The following is a 16,446-nucleotide window of genomic DNA, read 5'->3' as shown; positions in this document are numbered from 1 at the left end:
TCTTCTCTGAGCAGGAGGGTGCAAATGAGGTCATCCAGGCCAGCTGGGTTTGGCCCTGACAGCGCAAGGGGTGCCGCGAGAGGAGCTCTGGCTTGGGCAACTCCTCCAGTACTTCTCCCTGCTCTTACAGTGTCAAATGCTCCCTTGTGCTGCCTGTTGGATATTTTCCATATCCAGCTGAATACTCGCCACGTTCACCTGAGCTTGGGGGCGTTGTTCAAAGACCGTGTGGGTCAGGTTCAATATCCAGGAGTTGCTTTGGAAACAAATCTCTGTAAAAGCTGGATGTGAATAGGGGTGAAGGGAGCTGCCCAGGGCTTCTCCTGGCCTGAGGGAGCAAGTGGGGACAGCTTTGGATTGTGCCACTCCTTCCTCCATCAGCATTTGCAGCCCTGCTTCTTGCCTTGAGGGATGGGAAGAAGGAGTAAAGCCAAGTGGATCTGGCACACCCATCACCATGTCTGGGTGACAGAGTTGTGGACTGCAAATGGATGCTCCCAGAGTCTCGCCTCTTACCCTCACTGGCAAATTATCTCCTTCCCAGCAGTGGCCGTGGGCAAATGTGGCACCTGGAGCACTGGCAAGCCAGTGCTTGGCTTCTCCTGGCCTAGCAGCAGAGCTGCCAGACGTTCCCCACACCTGTCTGGGGAGCATCTCCTGGGGGCAGCATCCTTGTTCTCGGCCCCTGCCTGGTCTGCCCACGAAAGGAGCTCTCTAGCTGAGCACTGAGATGGAGCTAGGAGGGTTGGTGACTCTGCCTGTCGGGAGGCAGGAGTGGACAGCTGGGGTCCCATCTCTCTGCTGAGCTTGTGGTCTTGGCTGCATCCTGGGCCTCGCCTCCCGGCTCCTCCATCCAGCACAGGGCGCTGCATCCGGCTCCAGTGTGGCCCCAGGGCCTGCTGAAATTCCAGCTAAGGCAGCAGCGCCGTAGAGATGGTGTTAGACAGCAGCAGGAGGGATGCCCTGCAGCTTTGCAGAGCTCACTGCTCTAGCCAGGAGAATGGGAGGGGGGGGGGTGTCCCCCACATGCTTGAAATCCAGGCAGATTTAGATGACATGGATTCATTTGACAGGGTGGGGGGAAGGAGAGGAGGCAGGTACATGCTATTTAATTTCACATTGCTTCTTTCTGCACCTTCTTGGAAGCTGCCTTTCCTCTTCTAGCCCACCTATCCCCCCGACACAGAAATTACACCGCCTCCAGCACAGCGCTCGGTGCAGGCAGTGTTGGGAGGGCCAGGAGTATGATTCAGAGCTGAATCAGCTGCTGTTTGTCAGCAGTCTGAACCCAGAGGGCCTGATTTTCAGCCTGCCATCATTTAGGCTGAATTTTGTGCTGGCCAGGAATTGTCTTGTGTGCAGGTAATTTGGAGCAAGTATCCCAGTGGGAAGGTGATGGCTAGCCACAGGGTTCGTCAGCCGGGAACCAGAGGTGTGAGCAGAGCAGGGTGGCAGTGTGGAGAAGAGGCTGTACTGTGCCCTGATGGAAGGCAGGTGTTTCTGGCCATACCTGAGCGCATTTTCCTCTCTGTCACTTGTAGGAGAGCCTGGTCATCGACAGGCCCCGGGTGCGGAAGCAAACCAAACACTACAACTCCTTCGAAGAGGACGAGCTGATGGAGTTCTCTGAGCTAGATAGTGACTCAGACGAGCGACCCACGCGCTCACGGCGCTTCAACGAGAAGACACGGCGATACCTGCGGGCTGAGTGCTTCCGCGTGGAAAAGAACCTGCTCATATTCGGGTGAGTCTTGCCCCCTGCCAGAGAGCACAGCTGCAGCCTCCAGCTGCCCCAGCGCACACACAGGCCACTGGCTGCCCAGACACTTTCTGGCCGACCCACTTGCAGTGTCCTCTCCTTGCAGCAGTGACCGCCCTGGTGGGACCTGGGCTCTAAGGTAACATTTGGGAGGGAAGGAGAGTTAGGGGGGCAAAGCATGAGCTGGCAGTTGTCACTTCCAGAGTCTGCTCCTGCCTCTGCCCTGTTCAGTCCTGGGCAAACTTCTCTGCCTCTCTGCTTCTGTAGTGTGGGGGCAGAACACCCCTATCCAGGGGAGCTGGCAGGGCTGTGCCCCTGAGTGAGCTCCTGGAGAGAGGTGCTGGTGAGGTCTGTAGTTGCAAAGGAGTGTTTACTCTGTGTTCCCGCTGTTCCAGCTGGGGACGCTGGAAAGATATCCTGACCCATGGGCGGTTCAAGTGGCACCTGAATGAGAAGGACATGGAGATGATTTGTCGGGCCTTGCTGGTCTATTGCGTCAAACACTACAAGGGGGATGAGAAGATTAAGAGTTTTATCTGGGATCTCATCACGCCAACAAAGGATGGGCAAAACCAGGCTCTGCAGAATCACTCAGGTATTGCGTGTTCTCTCTGCCATTGCATCTGTATGTGTTGCTGCTGTGCCACCCTATGGGACCAAGGCTGCAGAAGTCAAAGCACAGCTGACTGAAACAGCCAGCAAGCAGTTGTGCTTGAGCACTGTGACTCTCTGCCCAGAGAAAGTGGCTGCCATGGGACTGACCTCCACAATGACCCTCAGAGCCAGCATCAGGGGCTGGCTGGGTGGGGGAGGCTGTTTCCTGGCTCCCAGTGCCATGGCTGGTGCAGAGAGCACCTTGTGGTGGGAGCAGAGATGCCATCCTACTCTCAAGTGGGTGCTGCTAAGTTTTCTCTGGCCTGTAAGAACCCTGTCAGGGTTCCCTCACGCGGGGAGACACTGGGCAGTGAGCTCATGGGGCACTGGTGACCATATGAACACATTGGGTGTGATAGGTGTGAGGGTGTTTATTCCTCATAGAGCGTAGACATGCCTGGCTGTTCCTCAGGGCATCGCAGGACAAGGTGTGGATCGCTGTGCAGGGATCCTACCCATGGCTGTGGGCAGCCCTGGCCCTAATGCCAGCAGCTGAGACCGCCAGGTGCAGCACTTGCAGCTGTGCCGGTGAAGCTGGTGGTGCAATCTGTGGAGCCATCTCACCCCAGGTCACCAGCTTGTGTCTCCTCTCATCATGGGTCTTGTCCCAGACATACTGCTCTGCAGTGCCTACCCTGAGGGGTGGAGGTTCAGCCTTGTTTTGTCCCGAAACTTCTTCAATGCAGAATCCTACCCAGGTGATGCTGCCTTCTCTCACTCCATCTAGCAAGACCCTTTATCTCAGGGTTGGCTGTGCCCGCCCTATTCAGAGACTGCCTGCTTTTGGCATCAGGGAGCCAGGCTGAAAACCTGGGCTCCTGTTTTGAGGTGGTGGAGCGCAGGGAAGGCTGTTATGGAGTGGTGCTGTTGCTGAGCCCTGAGAGTGTGATGCGTGTTACTTGGTGCTTAAAACCTGACACCACCATTTCCTTCTGCCTGGAAATGTCCAAATAGCTTTACAGCGTGAGGTCTGAGCATGTGGCCTTCAGCGGCTTCCTTAAGTTACTCCAGTAACCTCCTACAGTGTGAGCCACTCTGGCAGTGCTGCCTCCTGCCCTTACCACACAGCCCTGCCCAGGGCGGCGCTGGGACAGGACCTGAGAGCCCCGTGGGCAGCAGAGCAAGAGCGAGAAACAAATTGGCTGATGTGAATGAGCTTGTTTTAGATAATGCCAAGTAATGAACAAGCTGCGGTTTCAGTGGAGGGTCAGAAATGCTTTAGTGCAAGAGCAGCACTAAGATTGGGTATTTAGCAGAGGGAACCAACCAGGATCTTCTCCATCAGCTCTTCAGAATGGCTTTTCCCACCTATGAAACCTCCATGTGGTTTTGGCCAGAGGAACAACGAAACCCATCTAGCCTAACCTCAGGGGCTGGAGGAGAGCAGAACCCTCCAGTACGGAGCAGCCATGTCGCGGGCGCTGCTGTGGCTCACCAAGGAGCCTGAGGTACTGCTCGTGTTTGCGAGAGCTGACCAGGCAAGGCAGGTCTGGGCCTCCCTGATGTGCAGAAAGCAGCAGCAACCTCCAGCCATGCTAATGCATCCCAGGGCTGTTCCTTCTCAATCCCGTATTCACATGACTACGAGGGGTGAGCACAGTGTGCGGGCAGCCCGCTCAGAGCCGTGCTCTGATCCAGCCCCATCCTGCCTTCTGCCCTGGAAGAGGCCAAGCTGCTGAGGAAGCAGAGTGCATCAGGCCAATTTGGTGCTGGAGACAGGAGCCCTGGTGCCCACTGCAGGCCCCCTGAGCTGGAGCCCTTGTATTATTGTGGAGCTGCAAACTTTATGCGGGTGTGGAGGACATGGCGATGCTCTCTCCTCTTCCTTGGTGTCGCAAGACCAGATGGGTGGGACAGGAGTGCTGAGGCACTTCTTTTCCCTTCGCACACATAGGCAGAAGAGGTCATCTGCAGGACCCTGCCTCAGAAGCAGCTGCCCAGGGGGGCAGCTCATCCCCCTCAGAAGACTCCAAACAATAGTGACCCCACCAGGAGTTGTTTCCACGTTCTGCTGTGAACTTGCATCTTATTTCAGGGTTGAAAATGTGTTTAATTTTCAGCTCCAGCCACTGGATCTCATTTTATCTTTGTCAGCCAGATGGGACTGCGTTCCTTTTCCCTTTGGTATTTTTGCCAAGTGTAAATGCCCCCTGCAGTGATCTGGTTCCCACACAGCCCTCCTCCCAATACACGGAATAGGAAGCAACCCTGACAGGTCAGATCATCAGGATTGTCTTCTGGTTTTTGATATTTGGGAGCCTCTTGTTTGAACTCTTGTCCCAAATCACTGTGTTGTCCCCATAGGGTGAACTTCAGAGCTGGCTGTAGTGTCTAGATAAGGCTCTAAGAGCTTTGCCCCGGACCAAGGTCCCTTCTATGCTTCTATGTGGTATTTTTATATATTAAGGGGCCATGTTACCCTTTGGGCTCAGCACCACGCTGAGAACTCACAGCAATTCAGGTTCTATGGTGATACCCAAGCTTTTCTTGGAAACAGAGCTTCCCATGCTCTGTGTTTACCCCGTGCACTTCCCCTACCTTGGCTCGCTGACCTGCAGCCAGGAGCTTTGCACGGCCTCCCCCAGCTCCCCGGCTGTGCTGCTCTGCCTGGGCACTGCAGCACTGGAGATGCCTCGCGGCAGTGCCCACCCTGGCCCACTGTGCCCACGGTGCTCACTGGCTGCCACTTGCTGTTATACAGGCTTGTCAGCACCGGTGCCCAGAGGCAGGAAGGGGAAGAAGACGAAGAACCAGATGCTGCTTCCCGAGATAAAGAATGCAGACTGGCTCGCCACCTGCAACCCCGAGGTCGTCCTGCATGACGACAGCTACAAGAAGCACCTCAAACAGCACTGCAACAAGTGAGTGCAGGAGCCCGCGCTGGCTCATGGAGACCATGGGTTGAGGGTCGTTAGTGTGGGGAGGATGGAAGGGAGCTATGAAGGGCTCACAGCCCACGCAGGATCACCATGCTCTGGCTGCTGGACTGCTCTTGGATGCTTCTGCAGGTAGCGGGAGCCATGTCCTGAGCAGCAAACTCCAGCCGCAGAATCCCAGCAGATTGCAGGGCTGGGCGCTGTGGCGTAACACCACGTGGCCAGTGCCCGTCCTGCTTTGAAAAGTGGGTCCTCCCACATGGGGAAACATGGTGTCGAGCAGGTTTCCCTGGCCTCGCTGACCCTCTGAGCATCCCCCTGCAAATGCTCTGGTGAGGGCCATTGGGCCAGGCGTGTGAGCGCCTGCGTACTAGCGTGCATTCCTCTCTGCTGCCCCGGGACAGGGTTCTGCTGCGGGTGCGAATGCTCTACTACCTGAAGGCTGAAGTGCTGGGGGAGGCTGCGGACAAAGCCTTCGAGGGGACACCTGCCAGGTAGGGACCTTACGGTGAACCCCTGCAATGCTTCTCAGGGAGGTGGTGGCGCATGAGCACTGCCACAGCCATCCAGCCCAGCCACGTCTGGGCTCACTGCGGCTCCGGGCAAGTCAGATCCTTTGGTCAAATCCCCAGGCCTTGCTCAGGCAAAACTTCACCCTTAGACAGCAGCTCTGCCTGAGCAGGGACCGCGGCCATGGCAGCCCTGTTGAGGCAACGCTGAGGCTGCAGTGCCAGCCTCGGGGGTGGTGAGGACACCTGGGGACACCCTGCAGCCTGCAGGAAAATGTCTCCACGTGCTGCCTGACAAATTTGCCTTTAATCCAGTGTGGGAGCCCACAGAGACTGTGCCTGGTTCCCGGCCAGGCCTTGGAGCAGAGCATGCCCCATTGCTGTGGCCTGCAGTCCCTTCCCAGCACTGAGGACAAGGGGGGCGACAAGCTCCGTTAATGCCACTGAGCCTGCAGCCTGCCAGCTTCCCACCTTTGTGCAAAGATTCAGCTCTCGGTGCTTCAGAGAGAAGTGTGATATGCTGAGCTTAATTTCCTAGAGCAGGGGCTGCTGCCTTCCCCAGAACAGCTCCATCAGCATGAGTCTGTGCAGAGGGGATGTTGCAGCCCACCTCCCCCAGATGTGCTATTGTTTTGGGACTGCTAGGTTTGAAGTGGTTTCCCCCAAGAGATGCTATTCAGATCAGATAGGATCTCCAGTCCTCTGCTGTTGCTTGAGTGGGAGGGGAGAGGGGCTGTGCAGCCTCCCCACTGCTGGAGAAAGAGGGTGGGGAAGGCAGTGTGTTGCAGTGAGCCAAGGCTCCAGCTCTCTGACCCCAGGGTCAGAGACGTGCATGCCAGGCCATGGCGGGGCCCCAGGCCAGACTTGCATTCATTAGCTGTCCCCAAGCCAGCAAGTGATGGCTCCTGTCTCCCCCTGCCCAGCAGTGCCTAGTGCACTCCAGTGTTTGGTGAGGCTGGGAGAGGGGCATTCACACCCTGTCTGCCACAGGGAGCTGGATGTGCTGCTGCCAGACATTGACTACGTGGAGATCCCAGTGGACTGGTGGAATGCCGAAGCCGATAAGTCTCTGCTCATTGGCGTCTTCAAGCACGGTGTGTACCCAGCTTGTCTGGTGGGTGCTGGTGTGTGAGAGGGACCCAAGTGGAGCACCTGGCCAGAGCTCCGGTACCTGGAGGGGATGTCTCGTCAGTGCGAGGGGGCAGAGCCGCAGCCATGCACCATAGCCACACAGGGCCAAGGCAGCTCTTCCCAGGCGCCGGTAGCTGCGGCACTGACAGCTTGCTCGTGTGGTGGGGCAGGCACACTGCGGTGCCCAGGGAGGCCATGCCTAGTCTTGTGGCAGACTCCTCTGGTATCCTGGCATCCCCAGCCTTGTCATGAAGTCCCCCTGTGGTTTCCAGGAGCCACGGGGGTGTTTGCTCCCAGTTGCAACCTGCTGTGGGTGCTGTGCACAGCTCTCCGGGTGCTGCGCTGCCTCCTGGGCAGGGCTGCCTGGTGGGGTGGAAAGGCTGCCCACCGGCTGCAGGGTAATTAGCAGCTTTTGGAAAAGTGTTCTGAATTTCTGGGGGTAAGAATTGCACTCACAGCAGCACAGAGATTGAGAGCCGGGTGGGGAGCTATGTCCCACAGAGCAGGAGGTTTGCCTGAACCAGGCTCAGGCCTGGCTTTGCACCATCTTTCTCCTTTTGATGGCCCGTGGTGGTTGCAGGTTACGAGAGGTACAATGCCATGCGGGCGGACCCGGCGCTGTGCTTTCTGGAGAAGGTGGGCATGCCGGATGAGAAGCTGCTCTCTGCAGAGCAGGGCGTCAGTGACGGGGCCCAGGATGCTGCCGAAAGGTGGGCAGGGGATGGGCCAAGCTCTCGGGGGCTGGCTCACTCCTGGGGGCTGTGTTGGCAGTGGGGCAGTGCTGTGGGGCGAGCTGTGCGCAGGGAGGAGGAAAGGAGCAGACCGTGCGTCTGAGCACAGCGGGCGGGGGGAAGGCGGGGGGAGCTGGCTCCCCAGGACGAGGCGGGGGGGTGGCATGAGCACCAGTTCTCCGCTCCCTCCTGCTGATGACTGGCACAGCCAAGGGGACTGTGCTGCCGTTACCAGGGACGAATTCACTCTCTTACCCAGGGGCAGCATGGAAAAGGAAGAGAGCAGTGGAGAAAAGCTGGAGGGGCTGCCAAAGCAGGAGGTGAGTGGGATTCATGGTGGTGGATGCATGCCTGCTGCTGCCAGGCCTGCTCTCCCAGCCTGTGCTGCAGGCTTGACTCTGTCAGCTCTGCTGCAGGGTAATGGGGAACCAGAGCTGCCGATGACCCTGCTTTGTGCCAGCTTTGCCGTGCCATGCACAGGCTCTGTGCCATGCTGTCTGCGTCATCTCTGCTCGCTGGAGCATATCTGCTGCTGTTGCTTCTGTGTGTTTTCTGCCGACCTGGGCAGCATCTGCCTCGTGGGGAGCTGAGGAGGACTGAGGGATGGGGACTGCCAGGGGTGCTGGCTCTCGCACTTGGCTTCAGGAGGCCTGTGGGGCCCTGGCAAAGGAGTCAGGGTTGTCCCAAAAGAAATGGCCCTGGGGGAGAAGAAGAGCAGTGAACGAGGCAGCATGGGAGGGTGCAGGGTTTGTCTGAGCAGCAGAGGCTGTCACAGTGCTGCTGTCCTGGGCAGTGTCACAGCCTGTGTCACTGTGGTGAACTTCCCCTCCAGGCCCAAAAAGGACAGCACTGCTCCTCTGAGCTGTCACCTCCCCTGTCCGTGCTGCTGTGATCCCATGTGCCGAGGGCAGCCAGCGACTGCAGCCTGAGGGCACAGGACACGTGGCCCTGCCTGTCCTGCCACCCTGTACCCTGCCAGGGCTGGGTGGGCTGCGGGTATGGGGCATTCTGTGCGGGGCTGGAGAGCCCTCTCTGATGGTTTCCTTCTACAGGACATCGTGGCTGCTGGGGTGGGCGAAGCCAGTGAGAAGCGGGATGAGCCAGCGGCAGGTGAGGCCGTATCTCCCGTAGCGCGTGGCTTGCCAGTGGCTGGCGTGGCACAGGCAGAGCCAGAGCGCTGAGGCAGGCGCTGCTGGGTGGGAGGGACATGCTGCGGTGTATTAGTGGATGAGGTAGCTTCACCTGGGCAGGCTATGTCAGGGGCCCTCCCATGCAGAGTCACGTGTGACCCAGGGATGGGCCCTGTGGTAGAGCAGCCAGAGTCCCAAAAAAGAGTGTTTCCAGCCAAAGCCAGCCAGGGCTGCCTAGAAGCCATTAGTCTGCCCTTTCCCATGCAGTTGCCTGGATGAGGTGAACGTGCAGGGTCTCTGCAGTAGGCAGTGCTGGCAGACGCCATGGGCTGGCTGGCCTCACTGCTGAGCAGGGAGCTGCAGTCCTCTCCCATGCATGGCCTGGCCCAGAGTAGTCATTCCTACCCAGATCTCTGCCTCTGGGCTCTCTCTGAAGGAAGCTCATACCCGGTGAGGCTGTGGGCCCTCCACTCATGACTGTGATCCCTGGTGTCCCCCACGGGAGGGGGAAGGCGGGAGGGCACTCTTGGAGCCGGCCAGAGGGCCGTGGGAACCTGTGGTTTCAAGTGTGCATTAAATACTAATGTCCTTGCTGATGTTTGAAGCCCAGGATGGCTCCGACTCAGACAGATCCTGCTGGCCTGTCTCATCTGCCCTCACAGCCAGACTGCGGAGGCTTGTCACCGTCTACCAGCGCTGCAACCGCAAAGAGCTGCCTCCCCGTTCTGAGATGCTGGTGCCCGGTAACCATGGATACTGGCTGCAGGATGAGATGTTCAGGAGAGCCTCTGAGATGGACTCGGTGAACAAAGAAATGCAGAAAAGGTAACACAGCAGAGGGTCCTTTCCAAAGCTGATTTAGAACAGTTGAAATCCTCATCCCCCTCGATTTACCCAGGCAAATGTCACCACGGTTGTCTGTGCAGCCAGCTGCCCATGTGACAGAGGCGTGTGGGTCCCTGCTGCGCAGGGAACACTGCTCCCAGCTGCAAGGATGCCTTGTGGCTCCAGCAGCCAGCCCGGCCGGGGAGCAGCCTCCACTGTAGTTTGCGGGTAGCAGCTGGTGACGTGGTGAAAGGAAGCGAGGGACAGCTCTTCGGGGTCAAATCCGGCACCTGCTGGGCCAGGGATCACCCCCCAGCCCCAGCAGAGCGAGTGCTGCTGAGCAGTGTTGTGCACTTGGGACACACCATGGATATGGGGTGATGGATGAGCGCTGTCACAGCCCACATGCGTAGCCTTTCTGACCCTCGTGGCTCTCAAGCTGCTGCATTAGCCTCCTGCTCGTGGCCTCGGGAGCCCAGTGGTAGCTTGTCCTGGTTGTGGTGTGCTCCCATTTCGTTTGTGTCCCAGTAAGCAGAAGGATGGTGAGACCATCCTGGCACCTGGAGCAGCTCTCTGTAGAAGCCAGGGAGGGTGTGCAGCAGGGTGATGCTGCCTCCATCGCTCCCAGTCCCCAGTGCGCAGCCCTGGGACTTCCTGAACTGCAGGGGCTCTCTGTGGTCAACAGTCCTCAACGGCGTTGTCTCCTGTGAACCTGTCCCCCTTGCAGGAACCCACGTAACCTCGTGGTATCTGTGCTGCCCTGTGCTCTCTTTTCATGGCCTCCTTGTGCGGAACCTGCTCCAGCCCACTGATCTTCCCTCTCCCATTCCTCTGGACCTCTTCCAGTTGTACTGTCCCCTCTTCAAGGTGGGGGCATCAGTGGTTGTGCTGTGGAGACCACAGCAGACTGGTATTTCCTTTTTTTAATTTTTTTTAATTCTTTTTTTTTTAATTCTTGGAGCTTTTGGGGCAGGGGCGGGTCTCCTTACAGGAGTGTCCTAGGCAGTTTCCCACCAGCCTTTAATTGGAGGCCTTTCAACAAACTTGCTGTTGGGGTCCTTAATTTGGATCACTGGTATTTTTGTTAACTTTCTTGTTGTTATTCTACTTTTTGGAATGAAATATCACTGCAGAGGGCCCATGGTCTCTGGGATTGGAGGTGGAACTGCTGGTCTAGGTATAGTTTGGTCAGTTGGGGAGTGCCGTGGGTGCTGTCACCCTGTCTGCTCTCCTTTGACATGTCCCAGCTGCTTGCTGGTGCTGGCTCAGAGCTGCAATTCAGAGGAGCTGAGATTTGACTTTAAGCTTTCTTCAGCCCACAGCACTCACCTTTCTGTGCTGTGACCTGCTTCTGCGCTTGCCCTGCGGTTTGCACCTGGTCTGTTCTCTGTGGCCTGTTTCTCTGCGCTTTCTTTGCCTGGGGCTGTATTTGCCCAGGATGCTTTTCACCATCTTTGTCCTGGATCGTTCCTTTGAGTGATCCCCGTGAGGTGAAAGCTTAAAGGGTCCAAGCCAGAGTGAAAGTTGTGCTCTAAGACTGCTGTAACTGAAACCCCTCATCACCATGGCTGCTTTCCTGCCGTGGGGAGGGGGTGACACCCACCCATGGCACCCAGGAGCCCACAGGACTCATCATGGTTGATGGTGTTTGTTATTGGGACCCTTACAGCCACAAAGCCCAGTCCCAGTTTCCCTCTGGAAGAAGCTGTGTCTGCAGGACCTTATTTTCTAACTCCTGGTACTGAGAATTGGCCTTTCCATGGAGGTGATGAGACAACTCGATGTGGCAAGAAGCGAGTAGGTGAGATAGATAGGTTTGTGCCTCCACAGAAGCTGCTGGAGTCTGCGCCCCATCGGCAGCACAGCCAGGAGCTGCGCTTAGTGTTTTTTCAAATAGCTGAGAGTGTTTTTTCAACAGTGAGCCAAGAGCCAGAGGGCCTGTGGCCTTCGCTTCTTCTCACTATGCGCCATAAGGCAGAGGATCTCAGGTTGTGGTGATCTCCCTAGTGTGCTCCTCCTGGCAGCTCCCTCAGAACTGGTGGGCAGTAACTAGGTAGTCCTCTCTGAGCCTCTCTGCCTGGTGCCTTGCCCATGCTGAGGTGTGAACATATCTCAGTGGTGTTCATGTCTCCTCCCTGACCCACAGGTGGACCAGGAGGGAGCAGGCAGATTTCTACCGCACTGTCTCCTCCTTTGGGGTTATCTATGACCAGGAGAAAAAGATCTTTGACTGGGCCCAGTTCCGAGCCATCTCTCGACTGGAGAAGAAGACAGATGAGAGCCTGGAGAAATACTTCTACAGCTTCGTGGCCATGTGCAAGAATGTCTGTGGACTCCCACTGTGGAAAGAGGATGGTGAGTGGTAATTGCATGGCTTATGGGCGGATAACAGTAGGTCCATATAACCATAGGTCAGAAACAGTCCCACTGCTCTTGTGGAGCAGGAGAGCAAGGGAGGAGTTTCAAGGGACAGTTGGAGGCAGTGAGACACCAGGTATGCTGTGAGCTTGGAGAAGCTACGTGCGTTTCTGGCTGCCTTATCATCACCATGTACCGCCTCCCCAACACAGTGGGAAGGTAGGGCAGCCCTGTGAGCTCCAGCCCCTGCTCTCACAGGTCTCACAGAGCTCTCCCATGAAATCACAACCAATTTTATCCAAGACAGCAACCTCTAGATGTGAGGGAAGGGAAGTAAAGAAGGAGCAGATCACATCTTCTCCACACTGGAGCTGGGGGTTGTTTGAGCGATCTGTATTGCTGCATTCTTTCTGAGCATCTCTCTGCTGGCACTGGAAAGAGTCCACACAGTGTCCGTGCTGTGGCATAGCTGACTAGAGAGCTCTGCTACAGAGTAAAGGCAGTCTGAACCCACTGCAGGAGGCTTGGAAAGCCTGGCCAGCACACAGGGCATCTGTTTTCTCAGAGTACCCTGCAGACCCCCAGTGCATTGGCACCCTGCAGGACATGGCAGATGAAAAGCTGCTTGGGGCTATTTAAGCACAAAGCGATTTGCTTTTAACAGCAGCAGAAAGGATTTTGTCTCAGACCTGTCAGGACATCTGGTCTCAGGCACAGTTCCTTGGGTGTGCATGTTAATGCCTTAGGTAGGTGTTAAGTTGAGGGAATCCCTTCCCTGAGAACCTGCTGAAGGGCTACCAGAGGCTCAGACTCCAGGGAGCCACTCTGCCAGCAAGTCCAGGAAGCTCCAGCACTGCTGGTGCTGATGGAGCAGAGCTCAGACAAGATTTTGAAATCCTCTGCAGCCAAGTGCCACTCTTGATCCAGCTGCTAAAGTTGAGGGAGTTTACTCCCATGTGTCCATTTTATGGCAAATGAATGGAAGATGGTGAGACTGGGAAAAGAAACCTCAGCAGTGGCTACAAGCACTCCCCCACCTCACCTGCAGTCTGAGCGAGAGTTAAAACTCACCTTGCTCATCACTGCCTCCGAGTAACTCTCATCAGTCTGTATAACGGGGCCTTGGCTTTTCTATCCCTACTGTAGGTCCCCCAGACCCTGACATCTATGTGGAGCCCATCACAGAAGAACGTGCTGCCAGAACCCTCTACCGTATCGAGCTTCTGCGAAAGGTGCGCGAGCAGGTGCTCAAGTGTCCACAGCTCCATGAGCGGCTCAAGCTGTGCCGGCCGAGCCTCTACCTGCCGGTGTGGTGGGAGTGTGGCAAACACGATCGGGACCTGCTGATCGGCACCGCCAAGCATGGCCTGAATCGCACTGACTACTACATCATGAATGACCCCCAGCTGTCTTTTTTAGATGCATACAGGAACTATGCCCAGCATAAAAGAACGGGGCTCCCAGGCCCAGAAACCCTGTGCTGCCTTTACCAGACTAACACCAAACTCTACAGTTCCCCTCTGTACAGCCAGGTGGACCGGGCTTGCGAATCCCTGGAGAATGAAGCTGAGAGTCAGATCAAGCTCGAAACCGTAGACCACACTGTGTCCCAGGCTGGGGGCAGTCTGCCGGATGCAAACTGTGAAACATTCATGTCTAAAGTCCAGGACATCATTTCCAGTAACTATGATGAGAGCTCTCTGCCAGACTCGTTGGTGTGCATGATGTACGATGAGAAGGCCTGTAACAGCGAGCAAAGCTCCCTCGCCCGGGACAGCCCAAGTTGTACAGATGTTGGAAGCAGCGTTGCTAAACTCTCTGAGGGCAAGCTAGAGGGGGACGAGGATCCGTCCAGCTGCGATGCAGATGTCATGAGAGAGAATCCCTTCCTAGAGAGTTTGCAGGTGGGCTGTGGCCGAATGGACAGTCAGAACGAGGAAGCTGAGCCTTCACCTTCTACCCCCGAAAGCAACCCTTCACAGAGCGTCCCAGCAGAGCTCTGCGAAGCCTTGCAGCAGAAGGGAGCCCTCACCAGCCCTGCACCAGTGCTGCCTGAGCACGGTGCTGTGGAAGGGGTCATAAGCATGGGGCTCTACAGTCCCAGTCTTCATAACTATGAAATAAAGGTTCCTCCTGAGCAGAGGTTCATCAATCTGCTGCAGGAGAAAGGAATGGAGGCAAAGTCAGGGCCAAGTCAGAGCCACAGCGAGGAAGATGAGGAGGAAGAAGAGGACGATGATAACTCTGAGACAGCAGCAGATGTTGTGGAAGGCTTGAGTGGTCCCAGGACCAGGGCTGGTTGTGACGCTGAGGCTAATGAACTGGGGGGCGAGGAGCAGAGCTCTGGCCTCCCCACACCCGAGGACACTTGCCCAGAAGACGTGAATGGCGAGAGAGAGTCCCTGGGGCTGGGGACACCTGAAGGGCTGGGGGAGCCCAGGCCAGAGGGCAGGGAGGACTGTGGCCTGGATGAGGAGAGCACCCTGCAGCACTCACCGGGCCGGGCTCAGAGCCAGGCTTTCAGCCTGCCTGCAGCTCTGCTGGGGTCCCCAGGGGCAGAGCCCCCCTGTGCCGGGGGGGAAGCCTGGGGCCGAGGGGCTGAGGGGCAGGCAGGCTGCAGAGAGGCCCTGCGCCCCGAGCCTCAGGGGGTGAAGCAAGAAGAGTGTGAGAACAGAGATGAGAGGGAGAAAGCCAGCAGCAGCCAGAGTCAAGGTACTGTCCTGAGAGCTTCCTCCGGTTGACAGTCACCTCCAGCTGGGGTGGGAGGGACCGGCTGTCCTCCCTGGAGAGCCAAAGCCTTGGGGCTGCCAAGCCCCAGAGCGGCCTCCCCTCTGCAGGAGTTGGGGTCTCTCTAGCTGATGTGATTGGGGAACAAAGGGTTGGTGGCTGCGTTTCCCAGCAGGGCTGGCCAGAATCCTCCACCCTGAGCCCCAGCAGCCCTTCTGCCATGAGCATCCCATGGAATGCAGGACACTCTTCCCTTCCTGGCATAGGGCACCGCCTGGCGAGCAGCTCCTTCTCGCCTGCCCAGGGTATGGGGATGGTCAGGGAGGGAGCCACTGCAATACAAGCCCCGCAGACTCAGCCCAGGGGAGTGCTGGCCCTTCCTGAGCAGCATGGGCCGCCTGCTATGACTGAGGGCTGCTGCATTTTTGGAGGCTGGTTGGTGAATGGGACCCTTGTGGAACTGGGGTGGGAAGGTGTGAGGAGTTGGTCCTGCCTCGAGAGGGTGAGGAAGGCAGGGCGGTGATGGGCTCTGTTTTCTGTCGCTTTCTCAGATGGTCCAGAGAAGTACTTGGAGGAAGAGAGCAAAAGTTCTTCTTCTGTCCTCCCTCGTGAGATCGATGACCTTCAAGATGCCCGGGCACCGACCATAGCCCAGCTGCTGCAGGAGAAGACGCTTTACTCCTTCTCCGAGTGGCCTAAGGTGAGTTTAAAATAAACACCGTTTGTATCGCAAGTGGTACTGCATAGTCCTGACCAGCAGTGCCTCACACAGCCCCAGCTCTGCCTCCTGGTCCTCCACACATGGCTCCCCACGGATGCTGTAAGTGGGGCGCTCTTTCCAAGCACTCGTGCCATGGACACACTTGCCCCAAAGCAGCTCCCTGCTGAGCTGAGGTCACCAGAGCTGGGTTTGTCTTTCATCCTGAAATGACATACATGAGTCAGTCATTCCAGTCCCAGCCTGACACTGTCCAGTTCTGTTTGCAGGACCGTGTGATCATCAACCGTATTGACAACATCTGCCATGCCATCCTGAAGGGCAAGTGGCCTTCCTCCAGCCAGCAGTTTGAGACACAAAGCTTGTTGACGGCTCCAGCAGTAGCCAGCAATGCTGGCAGCAGGAACAGCTTTGCTGAGTCAGAAGCCCCCGATCCCAGCTTCAATAATGGGGTGTTAATCTCACAGGTACAAAAGGTGAGGGGGCCCCTGGGGCAGGGACAGGCTTGGGACTCTGGGGTAAATCGTTGCCCAGAAGTGCTCAGAACTTCCCCAAGCGAGGCCTGGGTTTTCACTGCCTCTTGGTGCCACTTGTGGTGTATAACACGTGGCTTAAGCCACTTGGTCCCCTCCACTGAGGGCTCCTGGTGAGGTCCCTGTGCTCTCAGGCCCCTGCCAGCCCTGCTCCTCCCCTGGGAAGGTGGCTATGCTTGTGGCAGCTCCTCAGCTCCTGTGGATTTAGAGATGCTTCCAGAGTCAGCCCTGGAGCAGCCGTCATGGTCAGGGGGAAAAGGAGATACTGCCCTGGCATCCCAAAGGAAAGGGTGCAGGAGAGGGCACTGCCCCATCAGTCACCAGCTCTCTTTCATCTCCTATCACTGTTGGACACAGTGCAGAGACAGAAGCTGCTGGCCTGAGACCCCCGCCCGAATGCCCAGCAGCTGGCGGAGCACCCAGCACCTTGGGAAATCAAAGTATGTGTGAGGGTGCTTCTGCACCATTCCCACACAGGGAAAGAGAGGTGTGATG

The 16,446-nt window shown here is 57.1% G+C and overlaps 1 protein-coding gene across 1 annotated transcript in view; it reads left to right on the top strand.

Annotated features, from left to right (window-relative positions):
- Nucleotides 1–16,446, top strand: part of CHD6 (chromodomain helicase DNA binding protein 6) — a gene marked incomplete at its 5' end in the record, with an annotated part of 90,448 nt that overhangs the window by 66,171 nt on the left and 7,831 nt on the right. The window contains 13 exon segments of the mRNA XM_082007376.1: nt 1,542–1,744; nt 2,155–2,354; nt 5,115–5,274; nt 5,694–5,783; nt 6,789–6,892; nt 7,510–7,639; nt 7,920–7,980; nt 8,713–8,770; nt 9,396–9,615; nt 11,762–11,970; nt 13,120–14,685; nt 15,252–15,400; nt 15,688–15,894. Coding sequence (XP_081863502.1) covers nt 1,542–1,744; nt 2,155–2,354; nt 5,115–5,274; nt 5,694–5,783; nt 6,789–6,892; nt 7,510–7,639; nt 7,920–7,980; nt 8,713–8,770; nt 9,396–9,615; nt 11,762–11,970; nt 13,120–14,685; nt 15,252–15,400; nt 15,688–15,894 — 3,357 coding nt within the window.

This window comes from Phaethon aethereus (genome assembly GCF_964289735.1).
Source record: "Phaethon aethereus genome assembly, chromosome: 16".
In the NCBI taxonomy this organism is placed as follows: Eukaryota; Metazoa; Chordata; class Aves; order Phaethontiformes; family Phaethontidae; genus Phaethon; species Phaethon aethereus.
The sequence above is the reverse complement of the archived record's forward strand: the minus strand, read 5'-3'. Positions and strand labels throughout refer to the sequence as shown.